Source organism: Staurois parvus, unplaced genomic scaffold (assembly GCF_062004578.1).
Source record: "Staurois parvus isolate SC_StPar_1 unplaced genomic scaffold, SC_StPar_1.0 ptg000024l, whole genome shotgun sequence".
Taxonomy (NCBI): Eukaryota; Metazoa; Chordata; class Amphibia; order Anura; family Ranidae; genus Staurois; species Staurois parvus.
In genome coordinates, this window is record NW_028317820.1 from 311244 (window position 1) to 333547 (window position 22304).

Sequence of the window (22304 nt, forward strand, 5' to 3'; positions counted from 1 at the left end):
ACTGAAAATAGCAGTCTCTATGAAGGGATCCCCATAGAGAGACTGCTAACTCTAGTCCAGGGGGCCCTCCATAAAGAGATTGTCCCCTCCTGCCAGAGGCCCCTCCATAGAGAGATTGCCACCTTCAGTTCAGGGGCCCCTCCATAGAGAGATTGCCATGTTCAGGTCAGGGTCCTTACCATAGAGAGATTGTCACCTCCAGTCCAGGGGCCCCTCCATAGAGGGACTGTTACTTTAATCCCTGGGGACCAGGGCTGCTGTTAGAAACCACAGGGCCCCATACAGCCAATTTGACAGGACCACCTAAAAAAAACCCCTAAAAAACAGTTTACTATGCTTCAGTTATGAATGCACCCAGTGAAATTGGTGCCGATTGTTGTGTTCATTCGGGAAAGGAAGGGGCTGGTAAATGTGACATATTTACCAGACCTTTCCCACAGTCTCCGTCATGAAGGAGAGGAGGGAAGCCAGCAGCAATGCAGGGGTGGGGGCACACAGGCGGGCCTGGGCAGCAGGGGGAAATGTATGGTGCACAAGGAGGGTGATGGGTGCGGTGGGGGCAATTACTGGAACTGATCCCCTGTAAGGCTCTTTCTGCAGCAGCTGAATGCCAGCAGGAGGATGAGGAGAAGAAGCAGGATTTCAGCTGCTGCAGAGAGCCATACAGGGGGATCGGTTCTAGTAATTGTCCCTCTGCCCACATTCTATTCATCCAGCTCCCTGGGTCCCCCTGCCAGCCTGGGCCCTGTACAGGAGGACAGGTGGTACCCTCTTATCCATGGCCATGTTGGGGCCCCTCCATGGGATAGATATTACATCTTCCAGTCCAGGGGTCCCTCACATTAACTAAGCAGATAGTGGAAGGTGGTCAGGGGGCAGTTCTATTTAATTGTCCTCCTTTAAGCCACTGCCACTGCTAGATGCAATCCCATCATGCCCATTGCTCTCAGTGGCATGCAGAGCGGAAATTGTTTTTCAACTGCATCCCAGGTGGGCTGATAATTTGTATTGCTGTGTTGACTGTTTAAGTGTAAACCAGGCCAACTACTTAGTATGGTTATTATCAGTGTTTCCATATTGTGTTTATGCTATTTAAATATTGATTGCCTTCGTTTTTAATAGGAGTTCTGTAATTTTTCAGGTTGTCAGTAAAAATGTGCTGTCAGTAAATTTTCCATGTTTTGTCAGTAAAATTTTTTTGAGAGGATGGCAATCCTTTTACAATACTGTGAAATGAGGAGAAGCTCTGCTGATTTCTTTAATCCAATCATGTGCAGGCAAAAATGCAGTTTTTTAATTTCCCTTGCATGTTCCCCTCAGATCTAGACCAACTGCACTTTCACCGTACTTACAGTGCACAGCCTGTTTGCCTTTAGTAAATCAACCCCAATGTATCTCTGTCCTCCATTCCATTCACGGGGGCGGGCTTCACAGTGACTGATCACTGTGATATCCAATGAGAGGCTATCACAGCAATCAGGTGATCCAGAATTGGGAGTTGCGGGTCCAGATCGTTAGCACTGTGCAGCGTACTCCCAGCACACAGGCAGATATGCAAATATGCGGCCCCACGGCAAAAAGCCCAGTGCAGTGGGGTCACATATTTGTGTCATGTTGGTATTAAGAGGTTCATGTTGATTTTCACATGAAAGCAAACTCCTGCTAGAACCTAGGCAATTAGCGAGTGTAGTTCTAGTGTCCCCCATTAGGGGCCTGTCACAGTGGGTGCTCTCCCCCCTCCGCTGGCCCGCATCTGAGGTGACCCCCTGTTGTCTTTTGTCCGGCCGTGGCTCTTTGAAGTCGAGCCGCGCAGGACGAGAGGTGCGGCCCCTCTCACCTCTGCCACTATCTTATCCTCATCTGGCAAGGCCGGAGAGGACAGGATAGCGAGGTTCACACCTCTCTGTGGAGAGGTGCAAACCCCCTGCAGAGATGTTTGCCACACGATCCAGACATCCACAGTGTGGGCATGAGGAGTTCCCGCGCTTGCGGATGCCTCCGGACAAAGGCTGCGCTCACAAGAGCGCCGCCCATGTCCAGGGGGCGTGCCTCTTTGCCGGGCAACGAGGCACGCCGCCCCCATCCCCAGTTGCCAGGATGACCGGAGAGTGTCCTGCATCAGCTTAAGAGGCTGATGCAGGGCTCTCCAACCATCCATTCCGCTGTGCAGTCATGGAAGGAGCCCAGCTGTGGCAGGACCCTCATGACCAGACTCTGCCTGAGACCCCCAAGTCTAGGGGGAGATTGCCCACACCTGCCTGAGACCCCAGCTAAGGGGGGATTACCTGCTACCTGCCTGAGACCCCAGCTAAGGGGAGATTATCTGCTACCTGCCTCAGACCCCCAAGCCTAGGGGGAGATCGCCCGCCACCTGCCTGAGACCCCAGCTAAGGGGAGATTACCTGCTACCTGCCTGAGACCCCCAAGCCTAGGGGGAGATCGCCTGCCACCTGCCTGAGACCCAAGCTAAGGGGAGATTACCTGCTACCTGCCTGAGACCCCCAAGCCTAGGGGGAGATCGCCTGCCACCTGCCTGAGACCCCAGCTAAGGGGAGATTACCTGCCAGCTGCCTGAGACCTCAAGCCTAGGGGTAGATTGCCTGCCAGCCTAAAGGGAGAGGCCACTCGCCTATTCCGGACCCCAACAGGTACCTGTGTCCTACTTTCTTATCCCTGGGAGACCAGGCACCCTGTCGGATCCATGAGCATATGAATTTCCCTGTTTTAATTGAACTGTTCCCGTGTTGACCCCCCTACTCCCCCTGTTGGATTACAATCTGCTACAGAGACTTTTTCTTTGCCCGCCGTACTGGGCTACAAGTGTTTTAGCCCCTCCTTGCTGTTCCCCTACCGGCGAGTGTCACCCTCCCTGCAAACCCCCCTATTGAGTGACTGTCATCCTTTTTTAGCCTCAATAAAGCTTTGTGCGTTTGCCATCTACTTTGTGTGTTCTGTCCTGCCTACCCTCCGTCATAGGGTCTAAGCCCTGGCAACGGGTGTGTAAATGTGCCTACACACTAGGCTTGTTGAGCACTGGGAAGCTTATTCATTTCAATGGCCGGAATAAATTAACAGCTTCACAACTGCCCTATAACAGAACTACTGCTACAGGGCGGTGGGGCTGCGCAAAATCATTTATATATACAGATTTTGTTTTTCCGGGTAGGGAGCGCACACGCAGCCCTTGGGGGCTACAGCTAATGCTCATTGTGTCCCGGCCGGAGATTCCCTACCGGTACCCGGCGATCACAGAGGAACACTAACAGGGCAGAGGTCTGTATGTAAACAATACAGATCTCTCCCCTGTCAGCACCAGCATGCATAGCAGAGAAATACAAAGCAGCGTGCTTACAGAGTAAAACACACACAGCACAGTTTGTGAAACGGCACACAGTTAACCCTTTGATCGCCCCAGATATTAACCCCTTCCTGCCCAGTGCCATTAGTACAGTGTCAGTGCTTTTTATTAGCACTGATCACTGTATTGGTGTCATTGGGGATGTCAGTGGCACCAAGTCAGTTCTCCCCCAGTGTCAGAATGCCCTCTGCAGTCCCACTAGTCGCTGATCGCCACATTTATTAGTATTAACAAAAAAAAATTCCAGCATATATATACCGCCATTTATAGATGCTATAACTTTCACGTAAACCAAATAATTTACACGTATTGGTATTTTTTTTGCAAAGACATGGAGCAGAATACATTTTGGACTAAATTTATTATGAAATTTGATGTTTTTAATTTTTTTACTGGACATGCATAATAGCAAAAAGTCAGAAATATAGTTTTTTTTTTCAAAATTGTCAGTCTTTTTGTTTATAGGGTAAAAAAATAAAAAATGCACAAGCGATCCAATACCACCAACAGAGAGCTCTATTTGTGGGGGGAAAAAAAGGATGTAAATTTTATTTGGGTGCAGCGTTGCATGACCGCGCAATTGTCAGTTAAAGTAACGGAGCGCCGTATCACAAAAAATGGCCTGGTCAGGAAGGGGGGAAATCCTCTGGAGGGCGAGGGGTTAATATTCTGGCCAATTAAATGAATAAAAGCCCAAACACTTTGCGCACCTAAATGCATCTAAACACATTTGAAACATGCAGCTTTAGGCGTGTTTTTAACGGTGCTTTTCTCCATTCAGGAGAAAAACGTTCAGAAGAGCCTAGTGTGCATGAGGCCTAAAAGTTCTGCTAATCGTATTGTACAGTGTTGGTATTTTGGCAATGGGTGGTTTTATTATGAATGTAGTACAGGTATTTATAGAGCATTAACAATTTACTTAGCACTTTACATATTGTACATTTACATCAGTCCCTGCCCTCAAGGGGCGTACAATCTTAAGGTCCCTAACTCACATTCATACACATACTAGGGCAGGGGCAGACTGACCATTTGGAAACTGCCCGAGGGCCCGGGGTCAGTAGGGGGCCCCATGAGATGCCCCTAGTACCTTTTTCATAGGCTTTTTTGAGTTTGGGCAAGGACACAGAGGCCCCATGATCCCCTATTGCCCAGGGGCCCCATGAGTTGTCAGTCCGCCCCTGCACTAGGGCCAATGTAGACAGGAGCCAATTGACCTTTAGTCTTTGGAGAATGGGAGGAAACCCATGCAAGCACAGGGAGAACATGCAAACTCCAAACTCCATGCAAATAGTGTCCTGATTGGGGATCTTATTGCTGCAAGGCAGAACTGCTAACCACTAAACCACCATCTGTAATTCTGTTTCCTCTGATACAAGCAGTGTAGTCCGGTACCCCTCAATAAAAATTTCTTGTTAATGGTATGACTCTTTTTTGATAGAGGGGTGCTCACGGATTTATGATGAGTCTTCGTCCAAGGAATGCATTGCATTTATCCATTATTATTTCTCTTACCTTTGTCTCTTATAGAGAATTCCTTGTATTCCTCCTTCTCCATGGACTCGTGTCTCCAGGTCATTCTTACTCTGCAGTCTGGATGGTGTAAGAGATTCTCAGGGATGGCACATCCACTCATAACACTGAATGTATTATTTAAATTAGGTGTATTTGTCTCCTTAGATGGGCAATGTCCCGGCTTCCCTCCTGACCAGTAACACCACTGAATCTGGATGTGTTTGGGATAGAAGTTCTCCAATACATAAGACAATATTACCACCCCACTGCCCAGAGAGGCTTTTATTGGCTTCCTCACCTTTGGTTTAGCTGGAAAGACATTAAAGATTTATAATAGTGAAACAAACATACTAAATTCATTAGTCACATTGAGCAATATTCAAAAAAAAACTGCTATGCAGACTTGAAGCCTAACTCCCATGTTATTTGTCACAATAAATAGTTCACTTGGACCAAGCCTTGATGAAATACAATTATAAACACCCACAGTGCAAATAAATTATATGTGAAAATTAAAAATACTATAAATAAAAGTCCAAAAATTATCTAAAGTCCACACAAAAAATATATATAAATTGTGCTCAATCCCAAAAAGAAACGTGCTCGAAAAATTCTTCAAACAAATGTGCTCACACCATCCGTGATTAATGCTCCATCCCCACTCACCAGATGGAGTGGATTCTTTGCTGGTATGGCAAAAGAGTCAACCAAGCTTAAAGTGACTGGGCGTGTCCTCCCAGATAACTCTGTACTCAATATCCTCCAGAAATGACTCCCACCATTGGATGACAATGGAAAACAAAACAAAAAAACAACAAATAGTGCAATACTGTAAAAAAGCTTTAATTTAAAAAAAGGCTGCCTTCTATACACTCACATGTTTAAAATAGTATTCAGGCTTTCATAATAGGCACAAAGGCTCATATTATAAGGCTCCAAATGGCAGGAAATCACTCTGGAACGCCGCAAACCAGCGTGCGTACCTGTCACCTTAAATATGTGGGAGGAACAACTAGAAAATTGTCTATAAGACTGGGTGAGCATATTAGAAACATTAAAAAAGGATTTAAACATCACAGTTTGTCCTACCATTTTAGGAAGTGCAACAATAGGGATCCATCTTTGCTCAGGTTCTGTGGGATCGACAAAGTTGAGCCCCATTGGCGTGGCGGCAATATGACTAGGTGGATTTCACAGAATGAGACAAGATGGATCCTAAAACTGAGTACTTTATCCCCTAAGGGGTTGAATATAGATGTCAATCTTAATTGTTTTTTGTCCAGTTGGAAGCATTTAGTAGGTATGAATTTTTTGATTGATGTTTATTGTAGAATTTTGGGTTTTTCTTTTTATTATATTTTCTTTTTATTTTATTGATTTTTAATTTATTATTTTTAATATTTATTTTTTATTTTGATTTTCTTATTTTATTTTTCATTTTTATTTTTATTATATTTTTTATTTAATTTTTTTGTTATTTTTTATTTATTTGTTTGGTTTTCATATTTCTTTCATATATTTAATTAAATTGGAGTAAAATTTAAGTGATTGTTGTTTTAATATCGATATTGTTATGTGTATGTGGGCTTGGAGATTGTAATTGGTAAGTGCATTGGTGGGATGAGGTGTTAGAGGGTTAATGAGATGGGTTTGGCTGAAGGGAGAAGGGGGAGGAGTAGTTGAGAGGTATAGATAAATGCTAGGAGCTGGAAAATGATGTCTTGGATAACGCCCTGGAGGAGAGCGAAACGCGTTGACGTATTTCCGGTTCCAGTGGGGGCGTGGTGACGTCACTTCCGGTGAGTGGAACGCATGCTGGTTTGCAGCGTTCCAGGGTGATTTCCTGCTATTTGGAAAGGGATTTCGGTTTATCTTTGCCAGTCCATTTCTACAAATGATACAAGCCTTATAATATGAGCCTTTGTGCCTATTACGAAAGCCTGAATACTATTTTAACCATTAGCCGCCCGGCCAATGGCCGTTTGGCGGCTTCAGATGTGCTTCTCCACTCCGGGTGCACGCCATTTGGCGTGCTCCCGCACATGCGCCGTTTGCGCTAATGCAGAGCGGCGCAGCAGCGGGATCTGTCACGGGCCGTGCACCTGGGACACGGCCGATGACAGATCCGAGTACCGGCTCCCGTTGCTGGTACCATGTGACCTGCTGTGACCAATCACAGCAGGTCACGTGACAGTTGTATACAATGGATGGCTTCATTCATGATGCCATCCATTGTATACTAGTGCCTAGCTGTGAATGGTCACAGCTAATCACATGCACATGTCATGTGATTAGCTGTGACCAAATCACAGCTAAGCACAAAAAAAAAAAAGAAAAGCTGAATGAATTGATGTCATTCAGGCAAATGCTTGCTTATAGCAAAGTCATTCTTTGCTATAAGCAAATTGTGTAAAAAAAAAAAAAAAAAAAAAATACTGATCACTTCCCCAAAGTAGTACAATGTTACTATGGTAACATTGTACTACTTTGGTCATAGTAAAATATGAAAAAAAATCTTTAAAAAAATAAAAAAAAATGTAATAAAAAATTAAATATAATAAAAAAAAAAAAAAATATATATATATATATTTTTTTTTTTTTTCATACTGTCACCAGTCAGTGTCCCTGTTCACCGCCATGCCAGTTATATGATGACGCTGTACTGCACTGGTGACAGTATGTAAAAAAAAAAATAGTGAAAATTATTTTTTTAATTTTTTCTTTTTCCGAAAAATTATGACAAAAAAATACAACTTCAAAAAACTCGCCATGCCTCTTATGAAGTACATCGGACTGTCTACTCTGCAAAAAGGGGTCATTTGGGGACATCTGTACTATTCTGACATTCTTGGACCTCAAGAAATTAGATTGGCCGTCAGTACTTCAGGATTGATCAATATTCAGATCTATACCATAGTTTGTGAACTCTATAACTTTCCTACAAACTAAAAAATACATCCTAATTTGGGTTATTTTCACCAAAGACATGTAGCAGAATACATCTCGGCCTAAATTTATGAAGAACAATTATTTATTTGTAAACTTTTATAACAGAAACAAAGAAAAATGTGTTGTTTTTTTTTCAAAATTTTTGGTCTTTTTTTGTTAATTTAGCAAAAAATAAAAACCCCAGCGGTGATTAAATACCACCAAAAGAAAGCTCTAGTTGTGTGAAGAAAATGATAAAATTTTAGTTTGGGTACAATGTTGTATGACCGCGCAATTGTCATTCAAAGTGTGAGAGCGCTGAAACCTGAAAAATGGCCTGGGCAGGAAGGTGTAAAATTGCACGGTATTGAAACGGTTAAACATGAGAGTGCATAGAAAGCAGCCTTTTTTATAAATTAAAGCTTTTTTACAGTATTGCACTATTTGTTGTTTTTTGTTTTGTTTTCCATTGTCATCCAATCCTGAGAGTCGTTTCCGGAGGATATTGAATACAGAGTGCCATACCAGCAAAGAATCCACTCCATCTGGTGATGTGTTCTTTTCTTTTCTGCTGCGCAACTTCATATTTATTTATTTTGTTCATTTGATGAAATACAAGGCTTCCTGTGAATATCTTGATTTTGTTCTGGGAGCTAGATGGGAATGTCTCATCCCACCACCATGCCACAAGAAACATGGGAGTTAGGCTTTAAGCATTTGCACAGGCACAACCAATTATCCCTCTACTGTTTGTACTATGATTATCTCTTATGACTGCTAGCATCATCCAGTGGCCATAATGCAGTATCTTTCTGAAATATCACATTATGGCCTCTAGGTGGAGCTGGTGATCATAGGAGATGATCATATTACAAATGATGTGGCGATCATTCCTTTCTGCCTGTGCAAGTGCTTAGGACCTAAGCTTGCTGTATTTTTTTATAGCTTTTCATGTATTTTGTTTTGGCGGTTTTCCTCCCACACTTATTTACTTGGTTCTATCTAAGATTATAAATGTAATAAGTGATTACAACCTTTTGTCTAGACATGAATTTAGCCAATCCTCATGCGGCTATTACCAATAATGTTAATAGCAAAGGATAACAACTGTGCAAAAAATAAAGATCTAATTTATTTACACAGAAGAAAAGTAGTAACGAATCGAATCAAACAAAAGATATGATATAATTGAGGTTACAGTATAACATACAGTATACAATCAGTATAGAGAGATGACTATAGGAAAGAAAGTTTTATAGAAAAGAAACAAAGCAATGCTGATACATTACACAGACATCCTGATGTTCTGAGGTCTGGGCTCCGGAAGGGACAAAAGGACAAAGAATGTTGGGGGTTTTGCTAAAGTGTTATATGGACTCTGCAAAGGACCACCGCTAGACTCACCCACCCAAGTAAATTTACACCTTTTCACATATCTTAACCTCCCATGTGTGGGCTCAGAACACTGGTCAGTTTAACAGGAATTTCCAGCTGCCTTAGATCCTCCTCACTTCAATTGAGTCTTTTTAAATGGCCTTCTTCACTGTTCAAATGTTCACAATAACCTTCATGAAGATGAACATTATTATAGGCCCAAGAAGGTGAAAATTATTATAGGCCCAAAATAGCCATCACAATATACATATTTATTTGCCACAAACCATGGATCACTCACCCTGCACCTGTAAAGGTCCAGATCTTTTCTCTAGGGGTCTCTCCAGGCTGGGATGGGACACTCTACACATGATCTCCAATTCTCCATCTGTCATGGACGGTGTGAACAGCAGTCTGGCTGTACAGGAATAGGTGTGATCAGACTGTCTCTGGGACTGGATGTCTGGTATCCGGTACTTCTCATTGTGTGATAGAGGACCATATTCCTGGGATCCTTTCTCCTTCCTGTACCAGCTCACCGTCACAGCATCGGGGAAGTATCCGGAGATGTTGTACTGAAGAGTGTTCTGTTGATCAGCTAGTACATGGGATATGGGGACCTCCTCAATCACTGGGCACCAGGACAGACCTTTATAGAACAACATGTGGATTATTATCATCATGAACCCAAAATATTCTCCAACAGTCCATGTACAATACACTGTATTAATTAATGATATCATTCAGTATTGAAAATTATAGTACCAGCCAGGGGCGGACTGACCATTTGGAAACTCGGGCACTGCCCGAGGGCCCGGAGTCAGTAGGGGGCCCCACGAGATGCCCCTGGTACCTTTTTCATTGGCTTTTTTGAGTTTGGGCAAGGACACAGGGGCCCCATGATCCCCTATTGCCCGGGGGCCTCATGAATTGTCAGTCCGCCCTTGGTACCAGCTAAACGTATTGGAGAAGGGTTTTTTTTTTAAAGTCAGAACCGGGTGGAGCTTCATTCCACCACCTCCGGCTCACAGCTTGTGCTCCCCACTTACACCAATCAGTTGTAAACACAGAAGCTCGGCATCTGTATTCAGAAGTGACAGTGCTCAGCTCCCGGGCAGCTTGCACAGATGCCCTGGGAGCAGTATTCCTTTAGACCCCCACAACAGCTCCCCCCCCGCCAGATGATCTCCAGGCAGGCAAAGTGTGAGAGGTGGAGTGTGCAGGGAAGTACAAGAGCCTGGCCAGTTTTTTGATATCTGATCACTCACATGTGTCTTTGTCTAGTCCTTTATTAAAAATAAAAGTAAAAAAAAATGTCCTCCAAATTAGATCCAATGTCAATCACAATGTCCACCGCTGCCACTGCCTGAAAAAAGTAAAAAAAAAACCCGTTCCACTGGCTCCCAGCCATCTGACAGCTGCACCCCAATGCCAGTTCTTAAATACTGTCATGATATCACAAAGGGGTGGGGTTCACCCCGCCCCCTTGTGACATCATTCTGTGCTGTGATTGGCCAAAGTATTGCACTTGACCTGTGGTCAGGTGCATTGCTTTCTTTGACCAGTCACAATGTACAGTCAGGGCACAGCGCACTGTGGAGCACGGTGTGCGAGTAGCCTGCCGAACGCCCGTACCGTTTGTGTGTTCAGTGAACACACGAATGGTCTATGTTTGAGTTGAACTTAGGTTCGACTTGAACATAGAGCCCAACATCAATTCTAGGTATACACATTTGGGGGGAATTCGTAAAGGGTGTTGTAGACACAATTCTGTCAGGCACTGAAATTGTTGTGTTTGGGCCAAATGTATGCACCTGTCAGAATGAGGTACATAAATCTGTTGGAGTTCAGCACTGAGGCCTGGAGTGTCCATACTGAATACTCTTTTCTTAGCACCCATCACAAAGACAAGTGCTGGACCAAAGGATTTTGTAATGCAGCAGGTAAATTCTGATTTGGAACTGAGAGACTACAACCCCATCTTGTCCACCTTGCTTGTGATTGACAGTGCATGGCAGTGGCCGCTATTCAGTCCAGTTTCAGCTTTCTGCCCTTGCCATCTGCTGTCAATCAGAAGCAAAGTGGACCTGATGAGGGACTAGTATCTCAGTTCTCGGTCATGCTTCACTCACCCTACAGGTCTGCCTTCCCTTGACTTAACCCATTTTCTAAATATGGCACGAGACAATAAAGGTGCAATCTTCCTGCCTGTATAGCACATCAAGTACAGCTTATAAATAGGAGATACTTAATATATACCCATATTATAAACACCCTATGAGGTCAGTATTAAAGGAAAATTCTAAAAAAAAGTGTGTTTGTTGCATCTAGTGTCTACATTAATCAAATTGCAAAATTAAAAATGTTCATACCCAACACTGAAAATAACCATTAAAGTGTTACTAAACCCACAACAGTACAATCAGTCTGTAGATGCAGTAAAGCATGCTTGTTATACTCACTGTGGAACCTAAGGGGTCAATCCTTCACATTATGTAAAAAGGCTGTTTGATCCTGCCTTCTCTGATCCTCCCCTTCTTCCAGTGCCCCCTCTTATCTCCTGACAAGACATAGCCTGTGGAGACACTCTGCACATGCTCAGTTTGGTGTGTATTGCTAGAGGGTTTTTTTTTCTTGGGAGGGTGCATGTGATCAGCACAGGGCCAATCAGCAATGTCCAGACAGAGGTCAGGGGTTCTGCATCCTCCTAGAGCAGAATAAAATTCCTCCTACAAGCTTTAACTAGTGCTCTTCTGGACATTGATAGAAGTCACAAGCCTGCTATATACTGCTGAGAAAAGGTATTTAGCAATTTGTATTTACTAAAATAATTGCGTTTCCATGTTGTGTGTACTGTGTGAGACCGGATATAGTGAATGCAGGGTCCGGGGTTTAGTAACACTTTAAAGAGTGAAAATCTGAATCTGAGCATTGGCCCTGGAGCTCTACAGACATTCTTATTCACAATTTCCAAACCTTTTCTTTTATAGATGGGGTTATCCAGAGTTTCATGCTCCACTATGGCCTCCAGGTCAGTCCATTTATCCAGGTTGTTGTTGGTTTTTTTGAGGTCACAGGTACTTGTAGCTCTGTAACTACCATCATCGGTGGATTGACATGTAAGGTCAAAGGTCACAGGGTCACACTCTATAGTAGACAATTGACCACACAATCTCCAGGACACTGTCATTTTTTTAGGGTAAAAGCTGTCCACTTCCAGGGAGTAGATGTCCTCACCAACACACACAATGTCCTTCACCTTTGGAAATCCTGCGTCCATGCAAGGAAGAGTAAAAGAAAAAAATGCTTTGTAATGATAGATTTTTTAATATATATCAAAAGGTGAAATTAGATGTCGTAACCCACATTATTCTAATATAGAAATCTGACAGCAGAAAAAAGAGCGAGTGTTTTTGATATTCTCATTCTTTTCCTTGGTTTGTCTTTAGTGCGAAGATCACAATCTACACCCTGTTCCAAATTATTATGCAAATTCTATTTAAGTGTCACAAAGATTAAATATTTTGTTTTTCAGTTTAAGTCATGGATGGCATTGTGTGTCAGGGCTCTTTTGATCACTGAAAACAATCTCGGACACCTGTGATAATTAGATTGGCCGGTGAGCCCAATTTAAGGAAGAACTACTAAAGGAGGGGGGTCCACATTATTAAGCAGAGCACCATTTTCAAGCAATATGGGGAAGAAAAAGGATCTCTCTGCTGCCGAAAAGAGTGAAATAGTTCGATGCCTTGGACGAGGTATGAAAACATTCGATATTTCACAAAAACCTAAGCGTGATCATCGCACTATTAAGAGATTTGTGGCTGATTCAGAGCACAGACGGGTTGGTGCAGATGAAGGCACATTGAGGAAGATTTCTGCCAGATCCATGCATCGGATCAAGAGAGCAGCTGCTAAAATACCATTACATAGCAGCAAACAGATATTTGAAGCTGCTGGTGCCTCTGGAGTCCCACGGACATCAAGGTGTGTAGTCCTCCAGAGTCTTGCAACTGTGCATAAACCTTCTATTCGGCCACCACTAACCAATGCTCACAAGCAGAAATGGCTGCATTGGGCAGAAAAATACATGAAGACTAATTTTCAAACAGTCCTGTTCACTGATGAGTGCCGTGCAACCCTGGATGGTCCAGATGGATGGAGTAGTGGATGGTTGGTGGACGGCCACCCAACAAGGCTGCGACGTCAGAAAGGTGGTGTCATGTTTTGGGCCGGAATCATGGGAACAGAGCTGGTCAGCCCCTTTAGGGTCCCCGAAGGCGTAAAGATGACCTCTGCAAAGTATGTGGAGTTTATGACTGACCACTTTCTTCCCTGGTACAGAAGGAAGAACTATGCTTTCCATAATAAAATCATCTTCATGCATGACAATGCACCATCTCATGCTGCAAAGAATACCTCTGCATCAATGGCTGCTATGGGGATAAAAGTAGAGAAAGTCATGGTGTGGCCTCCATCCTCCCCTGACCTCAATCCTATTGAGAACCTTTGGAGCATCCTCAAGCAAAAGATCTATGAGGGTGGGAGGCAGTTTACATCCAAACAGCAGCTCTGGGAGGCTCTTCTGACATCTTGCAAACAAATTCAAGCAGAAACTGTCCAAAAACTCACAAGTTCAATAGATGCAAGACTTATGAAGCTGCTATCAAATAAGGGGTCCTATGTTACAATGTAACGTGACCTGTTAAAATGTTTAAAAAGTTAAAATGTTGTTAAAAGTTTGATTGAAATAGCTTTTGATTTCAGTAAATATGCTGCAAACACAACAAATGACAATTTTCAGTTCTTTACAACCTATAAAGTGTTTTGAAACTTACTGTGCGGAATAATATGGAACAGTCATTGTAAGTGTTTTATGTTTAACAAAAATCCTGTTATCATTAGGAGGTTTGTTCAATAAAATGTGAATTGTACTCTTCATAGTTGATAACATGAGAATTATGCTGACTGTTATTTACATCAATTATTTAGGTAAATGAGAAAAATATAATTTGCATAATAATTTGGAACACGGTGTAAAAGGCTCTGCTCACAACTCTAGCTCCCGCCGCCTGACAGCTCCACTGGCTTGGCAGTTCTTAATTAACTAATGGGTGTGGCCACCCGGTGACATCACCAAGTGACCACACCTCGTTGTAATGTCATTGACCCAGCATGTCCTGGGTGATGATGTTATAAGTGGGTGTGGTCACTTGGTGAGATCGCATTGTGGTCTTTTAGTTACTTAAGAACTGTCAAGCCGGTGGAGCTGTCAGACAGCAGGAGCCAGCTTTTTCCGGTTTGGAGGTGGCAGCGGTTATCGTGATTGACGATGGATCTACACCAGGGGACAGTTTTTTAATTTTTGTTTTTTTAATAAAGGACTTGTCAAAGACTGTTTACTATAGTTTTTTACACTACACTTCTTTTTTTGGGTGAATGAATAGTGGTACCATGTACCCCATACTAATTCACATGGGGGGGCAGGACCTTGTTAAAGGGGCTTTCAGATTCTGATAAGACCCCAATAACCACCGGCCAGGGTTGTGGGGAAGAGGCCCTTGTCCCCATCAACATGGAGGCAAGATGCTTTGAGGGGGAGCCCTTCTGCCCCAAAGCAGCCCCCATGTTGAGGGCATATGGACTATGATGGTTCAGGAGGGGGAGGCGCTCGCTCATCCCACCCTTTCCTGACCTGCTGGGCTGCATGCTCAGGTAAGGGTCTAGTATGGATTTTGGTGGGGACCCCAATTTTAAAAACAATTTTGGCATAGGGGTTCCCCTCAAAATCCATAGCAGACCTGAAAGGCTTGGTATGGATAGGAGGGGGGACTCCACACTGTTTTTTAAATACATTTATATTTGCCGACAATTCTTTTTCTTACATTCAGCTGTCAACGGGGGAACCCCACTGGCAGCTGACGAGTCATCTATTGTTAAGGACTCCTTAACAACCAGCTACGGTGCGATAAATTACCACATGAAAATATGAGGTTATCACCGCACAAACTATATTCTACCGCATGAGTTATTTACCGCAAAATTCTTAGTGAATTTCACCTTTGAAAAAGATTTACCGCATGCTTTATTTTACCGCATTTATTCAGTCATTATTTAACTCTTAGTGAATTGATCCCACAGTCTTCAGTGCTTCTTCTATTATACATTCCATACATTTGTTCACCTCCTGTGAAAACAGCCCTCCGCTGGGTGTGCTCTCACCTTAAATGTATGACCTACATATAGAAACAGAGAAAAATGACGGCAGAAAAAAGACCAAGTGGTCCATTGAGTCTGTAAGGTCATAAATAGCTTGTGGCCCTCTGGATGGGCACTTTTATAATCCAGCTCTTTAATTCTTATCACAGCATAGGATATGCTCCTGGTCCCTTTAAATGTCATCCATCAGTGGGTGTTCACACTCCCCACTCCCCATTCTTCCAGGATATGAGATAGTTACCATATTTGCATGTGCTAAAGCGCACCATTTATTTTCAGCCCTACAATGTAATTGCTGATATTCGGCTAATAGCTACTACATTTCCTGGTTCCATCCTATGTGCTGACGTCATCCGAAAAGCTCCTATCCGATGCGTTTCATCACAAAACCATGTGACTTTCTCAGGGAAATCACAAGAGGTGAAAAGGTGAATTGAGTTTATATTTAAAGAAGTACTGAAGACTGTGTGAGAGATTTTGATTGTATATGGACACTTATTGTGAAGCACTTGGTTAGAGAGGAAATGGTGTTAACAGCTCTACACTTTGTTTTGTTTTTTAGTAGCAGGTATAGGTGCCATGTTTAGGTTTTCAAGAAGTATTAACTAGACACATGATTCTAAATTGGCCATTTCCTTTACAGTCCTTTTTGCTACCAGACAATACCATGACAAAATGTTACCATATTTCACCCAGATCTTTGATATAATTAAGGCACATGTTCTGTAAGGCTGGCCATACATTATACAATTTTCTTGTACAGTTTTCCTTTAGGTTTACCAAACCATATAATATGAGGTCAAACCTAAACACTTACAATTTGTATGCAATCAGGCAGGCCCTTGCACTACACAGTTGAAGGTAAATCTAAAGGAAGTTTTTTAAGAGAATTGTATAATGTATGTCCAGCTTTAGTCTTTTTTATCATGTGATGTTGATATAGAACAACTAAGATTATAGGTACAATGTTTTATAATATGCCATTAGGGTCCTCCTCAAAAACCTCATACCTGTCCACAGGTCCCCCTCCCCCCAACAAAGCCTAATTTGTGGGAAAAGTTGAAGCCAGCATTGGTTTATATAAGTAGACTTGAAGTGTGGAGACACAAAACCTATGTTCTTCAGAGGGGGGAACAACAACTTGTTTGGAAACCTCCGGTCTGCTTCACTATACAGGGCAAGGTCATGGATGGTCACCTTTGGTAGTGAGAGGTCCTGTGCTCTTCTCTGCTGGCTCTTCTAGAGAGGGATGTTTGACCCTGCAGATAAACTCTGCTCCGTCTTCTGACCTGATAGATGGTAAGAACATCAAAGATGACTTGTACATGAATGTTTTATCCTTTTGCTTCTCTGGTGGGAACTCTGAGATATTATATGTTTGGCTGTGGATGACAGGGAATAAGTCCTGGCCACACGTCTCCTTCTTCAGCCATATCACAGTCAGGGCATCAGGAAATACATTGAACACCTCACATATCAGTGTAGCTCTTCTGCCAATGAGAAGATTGGGAACTGCAATATCTTGTATGTCCTGCTTCCAGGGAAACCCTGTATGCAAGAAATATACAGCAGGAGATGGTCATTCCAGCATCAATAACAAAATATCAAGTAAAAGTTAACAGATAAATGTGTTTGTAATTGAAATATTGCCTTTCCCCCACCTTTTCTCCTGTACTAACTGTTCTTCACATATACCCAAGCACCAATCTGATGTTCTACAGTATGTGCTACAGCAAGAAATTAATTGTATTGATGTCAATACGTTATTTGTACTCAGTTTAAATTATATACGTCCTATGTTTAACACCCCTTTGGACAAGTTCGCTACATTTCTCGGTTATGCAATATGTCAAAGAAATGGTTAATTCACTTGAAAATGGGATTTTTGGAAATTATTGAAAGTTTTTGCTGAATCTGTTTCTCCTTTTATTTATAACAACTCATGGATGTAAAGTACTATTCTATTACTTTGAAACTCAATAAAAGATATTTAAAAAAAAAGGAATGAATGGGGTGTCAGTGTCCTGGGAGCCAATATGCCACTCTGTCACTGCTTTGTGTGTCTGTCTGTGTGTATATACACAGGTGAAACTCGGAAAAATTTGAATATCTTGCAAAAGTTCATTTATTTTAGTAATGCAACTTAAAAGGTGAAACTAATATATGAGATAGACTCATTCCATGCAAAGCAAGATAGTTCAAGCCGTGATCTGTCATCATTGTGATGATTATGGTTTACAGCTCATGAAAACCCCAAATCCACAATCTCAGAAAATGAGAATATTACATGCAATCAGTAAAAGAAGGATTGTACATAGAACAATATCGGACCTCTGAACAGTAGAAGCATGCATATGTACTCAGTACTTGGTTTGGGCCCCTTTTGCAGCAATTACTGCCTCAATGCGGCGTGGCATGGAAGCTATCAGCCTGTGGCACTGCTGAGGTGTTATGGAAGACCAGGATGCTTCAGTAGCGGCCTTCAGCTCTTCTGCATTGTTCGGTCTCATGTCTCTCATCTTTCTCTTGTCAATGCCCCATAGATTCTCTATGGGGTTCAGGTCAGGCGAGTTTGCTGGCCAATCAAGCACAGTAATCCCACGGTCATTGAACCAGGTTTTGGTGCTTTTGGCAGTGTGGGCGGTGCCAAGTCCTGCTGAAAAATGAAGTCAGCATCCCCATAAAGCTCGTCTGTGAAAGGAAGCATGAAGTGCTCCAAAATCTCCTGGTGGACGGCTGCGTTGACCCTGGACCTAATGAAGCACAGTGGACCAACACCAGCAGATGACATGGCTCCCCAAATCAACACAGATTGTGGAAACTTCACATTGGACTTCAAGCATCTTGCAGTGTGTGCCTCTCCATTCTTCCTCCATACTCTGGGTTCTTGGTTTCCAAATGAGATGCAAAAGTTGCACTCATCAGAAAAGAGGACTTTGGACCAGGTAAGACGCTTCTGACATTGTTTGTTGTTCAGTAGAGGCTTGACAAGAGGAATACGACATTTGAAGCCCATGTCCAGGATCCGTATGTGTGTGGTGGCTCTTGATGCACTGACTCCAGCCTCAGTCCACTCCTTGTGAAAGTCCCCAACACTTTTGAATGGCCTTTTCCTGACAATCCTCTCCAGGCTGCGGTCATTCCTGCTGCTTGTGCACCTTTTCTTCCACACTTTTTCCTTCCACATAACTTTCTATTAATGTGCTTTGATACAGCACTTTGGGAAGATCCAACTTTTTTTGCAATTACCTTTTGAGGCTTTCCCTCCTTATGGAGGGTGTCAATGATGGTTTTCTGCACAACTGTCAGGTCAGCAGTCTTTCCCATGATTTTGATTCCTACTGAACCAGACTGAGAGACCACTAAAAGGCTCAGGAACCCTTTGCAGGTGTTATGGCTTAATGAGCTGATTATAGTGGGACACTTTGAGCCGAGAATATTGCACCTTTCCACAATATTCTCATTTTCTGAGATTGTGGATTTGGGGTTTTCATGAGCTGTAAGCCATAATCATCACAATGATGACAAATCACGGCTTGAACTATTTTGCTTTGCATGTAATGAGTCTATTTCATATATTATTTTCACCTTATAAGTTGAATTACTGAAATAAATGAACTTTTGCATGATATTCTAATTTTTCGAGTTTCACCTGTATGTATATATATATATATATATATATATATATATATATATATATATATACACACACATATACTCATCAGCCACTTTATTAGGGACACATGTTCAACTGCTTGGTAACACAAATTGCTAATCAGCCGATCACATGGCAGCAACTCAGTGCATTAAGACATCTAGATGTGGTGTGGAAGACTTGTTGAAGTTCAAACTAAGCATCAGAATGGGAAAGAAAAGGGATTTAAGTGACTTTGAACGTGGGATGGTTGTTGGTGCCAGACAGGCTGAGTATTTCAAACACTGCAGATCTACTTTATTTGATTTAAAGGGGCCTAAGGACATTTTTATTTAAAAAAAAAACAACAAAAAAAACAACAGTGTAGGGTCCCCCCATAATTTATACCACACCATTTAGATCTGTTAGAAAGGTTAGGAGGGACCCCACAGTAATTGTATGTTTTTTAAGTGCGTGGGGTTCCCCCTAAAAGCCATGCCAGGCTCTTTAGGCCTGGTAGGACTTTTAAGGGGAACCCCACCTCGAAAAAATGGTGGGAAAAAGTGTGTGGGGTTCCCTCTAAAAGCCATACCAGGTCCTTTAGGACTGGTAGGACTTTTAAGGGGAACCTCACACCCCAAAAAATGGAGGGAAAAAATCATGGGGTCCCCCCTAAATTCATACCAGACCCTTGCTCCAAGCACAGGCCTGGCAGGGCAAGAAAGGGGAGGACGATTGCGCGCCCCCCCTCCCAGGCCATGTAACCTCAGCATTTGGACGGTGTGCCAATGCTGATGGGGACAAGGACCTCTTCCCCACAACCCTGCCATGGTCTGCGAGCAGGGGGGCTCATTAACATCAGGGTACCCCTTTAAATAAAGGAGCACCCTGATGTTGCCCCCCCCCCCGCGAATGAGTAAGGGACACTTGTACCTCTACCCATTCACTAAAGGGTTAAATTCAGAAAAAATAAAGAGACCAGTTTTTTTTTTAATTCCTTTCACTGAACAAAAGACAAAACAGTTTTTGACCAAGTCCTTGGCCAATCATGGCTCTCACAATGCACTGCAAGAGCACAATGCATTGTGGGGTGCTCGGCAGGCAAATAGCCCGCCGAACTCCCTTACTGTTCATGTGTTTGGTGAACACACGAACGGCTGATGTTTGAGTCGAACTTGCGTTCGAATCGAACAACGAGACTATCACTACTTTTGGGGGTTTTTTTGCCAAAGCTCCAAAACTGCTGATCTATTATGATTTTCAGGCACAGCAATCACTAGGGTTTACAGAGAATGGTCTGAAGAGAAAATATCCAGTGAGCAGCCATTGTGTGGAGGAAAATGCCTTGTTGATGTCAGAGATCAGAGGAGAATGGGCAGACTGGTTTCTGCAACATTCAGCTGGTTGGGGCAGAATTTAGGGTGTCAACGATTCAGGCTGGTGGTATGATGGTGTTGGGGAGATTTTTTGCACTAGCAAGGCGTTCCTACTGTAATAAAGTGGCCGGTGAGTGTAAATACACACTAAAATAAACTAAGAAACTTCATTACACTAGGAATATTTGTTACATTCTATTCTGATTTTAGTTTAAGCAGATTCCTGTATCATGATTGCATTGTGCTTCATGCAAAAAAAACCGAAACATTATCCAGAAACTCCTGCATCTGATCATTCTTGGTACCTTTATCACGCACAGACATCTCTCTGCTCTCCCAGTCCTCCATGGAGCCGTGTTTCCAGGACACCCTCACAGCAGAGCCTGGATGACTGAAGAAACTCCCAGGAACTTTATATTCACTATGGACACTATAGGTGCCATCACCGTTCTGAGATGTTCTGTTTGGTTCTGAAGTCTCCTTGTCATTCCATTTCATCTGGATATCACTGGGATAAAATCCCTTAATATCTAGTGAGCACAACACCTCTCCACAATCTGTCAGGGACATTTTTATAGGACCGGGTGCACTGGGTTTTGCTGGAAAAAAATGAGAAATGGTCACTAGAACAAGCCCACAGGAAACATTTTTCACGTAAGCCACAACAACACCACTGTTATTTGTGAAACTTCAATAAAACTACAACATGCAATGATTTAACTTTCTTGGTGAGTTAAACTGCCTGTTGATCTTGTTAAAGCGGAGTTCCACCCAAAAGTGGAAGCTCCACTTGTTTGCCTCCTTCCCCCTTCCTTGTGACAGGAGTCACTTTGGGTGGGGGGCCCATGGAACACAGCTCCCTTTGGAGAGGTGGGGAGACCCCTGTCTCAGATCCCCATATCCCTCTTATGTGTAAGACACCCTGTGCATGTTAGGGGTACAGGGTGATCTGTCCTAATATTGGGGTGGGGGGTTGTGGATTGTTTAATGCCATGTGGTTGTATCCCATTGTTCTATTGTGTGTTTTGCTTGGGAGCAAACTATTATGGGATGTATGTGTTTATGTGTATTGACTTGGTGGGGGGTGTCTCCAGCAGCTTTCCCTCCTGATGGGATTGTCTATTGGTGTGTCTCTTGTTACTAAATGTAGATTGCCCTGCCCTGTGTCATCATGCAGGGAGGGGGAATTGTTCCCTGGAGTGTATATATCTTGTATCTGTGTTAAAATAAAGTAGTCTACTCTGGTTTACTTCAAGAGTAGTGTCTGTTGTCTGTGTTCGGATGGGGGAGCGGTAGTATAATGGAAATACCCAAGTGCAGACGGGGTCGGTTCCGTTACAGCCCTCCACTGTCATATTTGGCACCTTTTGGGGGGAGGGGGGTTTTGACAGGTCCCTACTTCCACATCCGGCGCAGTTCGCCGCGGCAAAGTGAGCCAGAAGTTTGGCCCCCTCTTTCCTCCCGCAGTCTCCTGGAAACCTTCACAGACCAATCAGGATGTGCAGTGCAACTTGCGCATATGCAGTGGGCATCCGGCTGTGAAGCCGCAAGCTACCACAGCCTGGTGCCCACGGTTGAGATGCCAGGAGAGAAGGGATGGCGCAGGTGAGCACATTGCTGGACCCTGGGACAGGTGAATGTGTGTTTATTAAAAGTCAGTAGCTACATTTTTTGTAGCTGCTGACTTTTAATAAACACAAAAACGACTGGAACTCTGCTTTAAGTCAGCAGACTGAGTTTCAGAAGGTATGTCGTTTGCATAAAGTAAAAATTTAGAGAGATTATTCAATTACCTTTAAAGTATGACTAAAGCCAATGTTTTGTTTTAGTTTTGGATAGACTGGAGAGAAATTAGAACCTCCTATCAGTTTTTATTGCTGTCTGCGCCCCCCCGTTAAGG

At 43.1% G+C, this 22304-nt stretch overlaps 1 protein-coding gene across 1 annotated transcript in view; it reads right to left on the reverse strand.

Moving 5' to 3' along the window:
• Positions 1-22304, reverse strand: part of LOC149472048 (uncharacterized) — a 119671-nt gene that overhangs the window by 17859 nt on the left and 79508 nt on the right. Inside the window, 5 exon segments of the mRNA XM_089693190.1 lie at positions 4874-5182; positions 9477-9824; positions 12152-12445; positions 16592-16942; positions 20710-21003. Coding sequence (XP_089549316.1) covers positions 4874-5182; positions 9477-9824; positions 12152-12445; positions 16592-16942; positions 20710-21003 — 1596 coding nt within the window.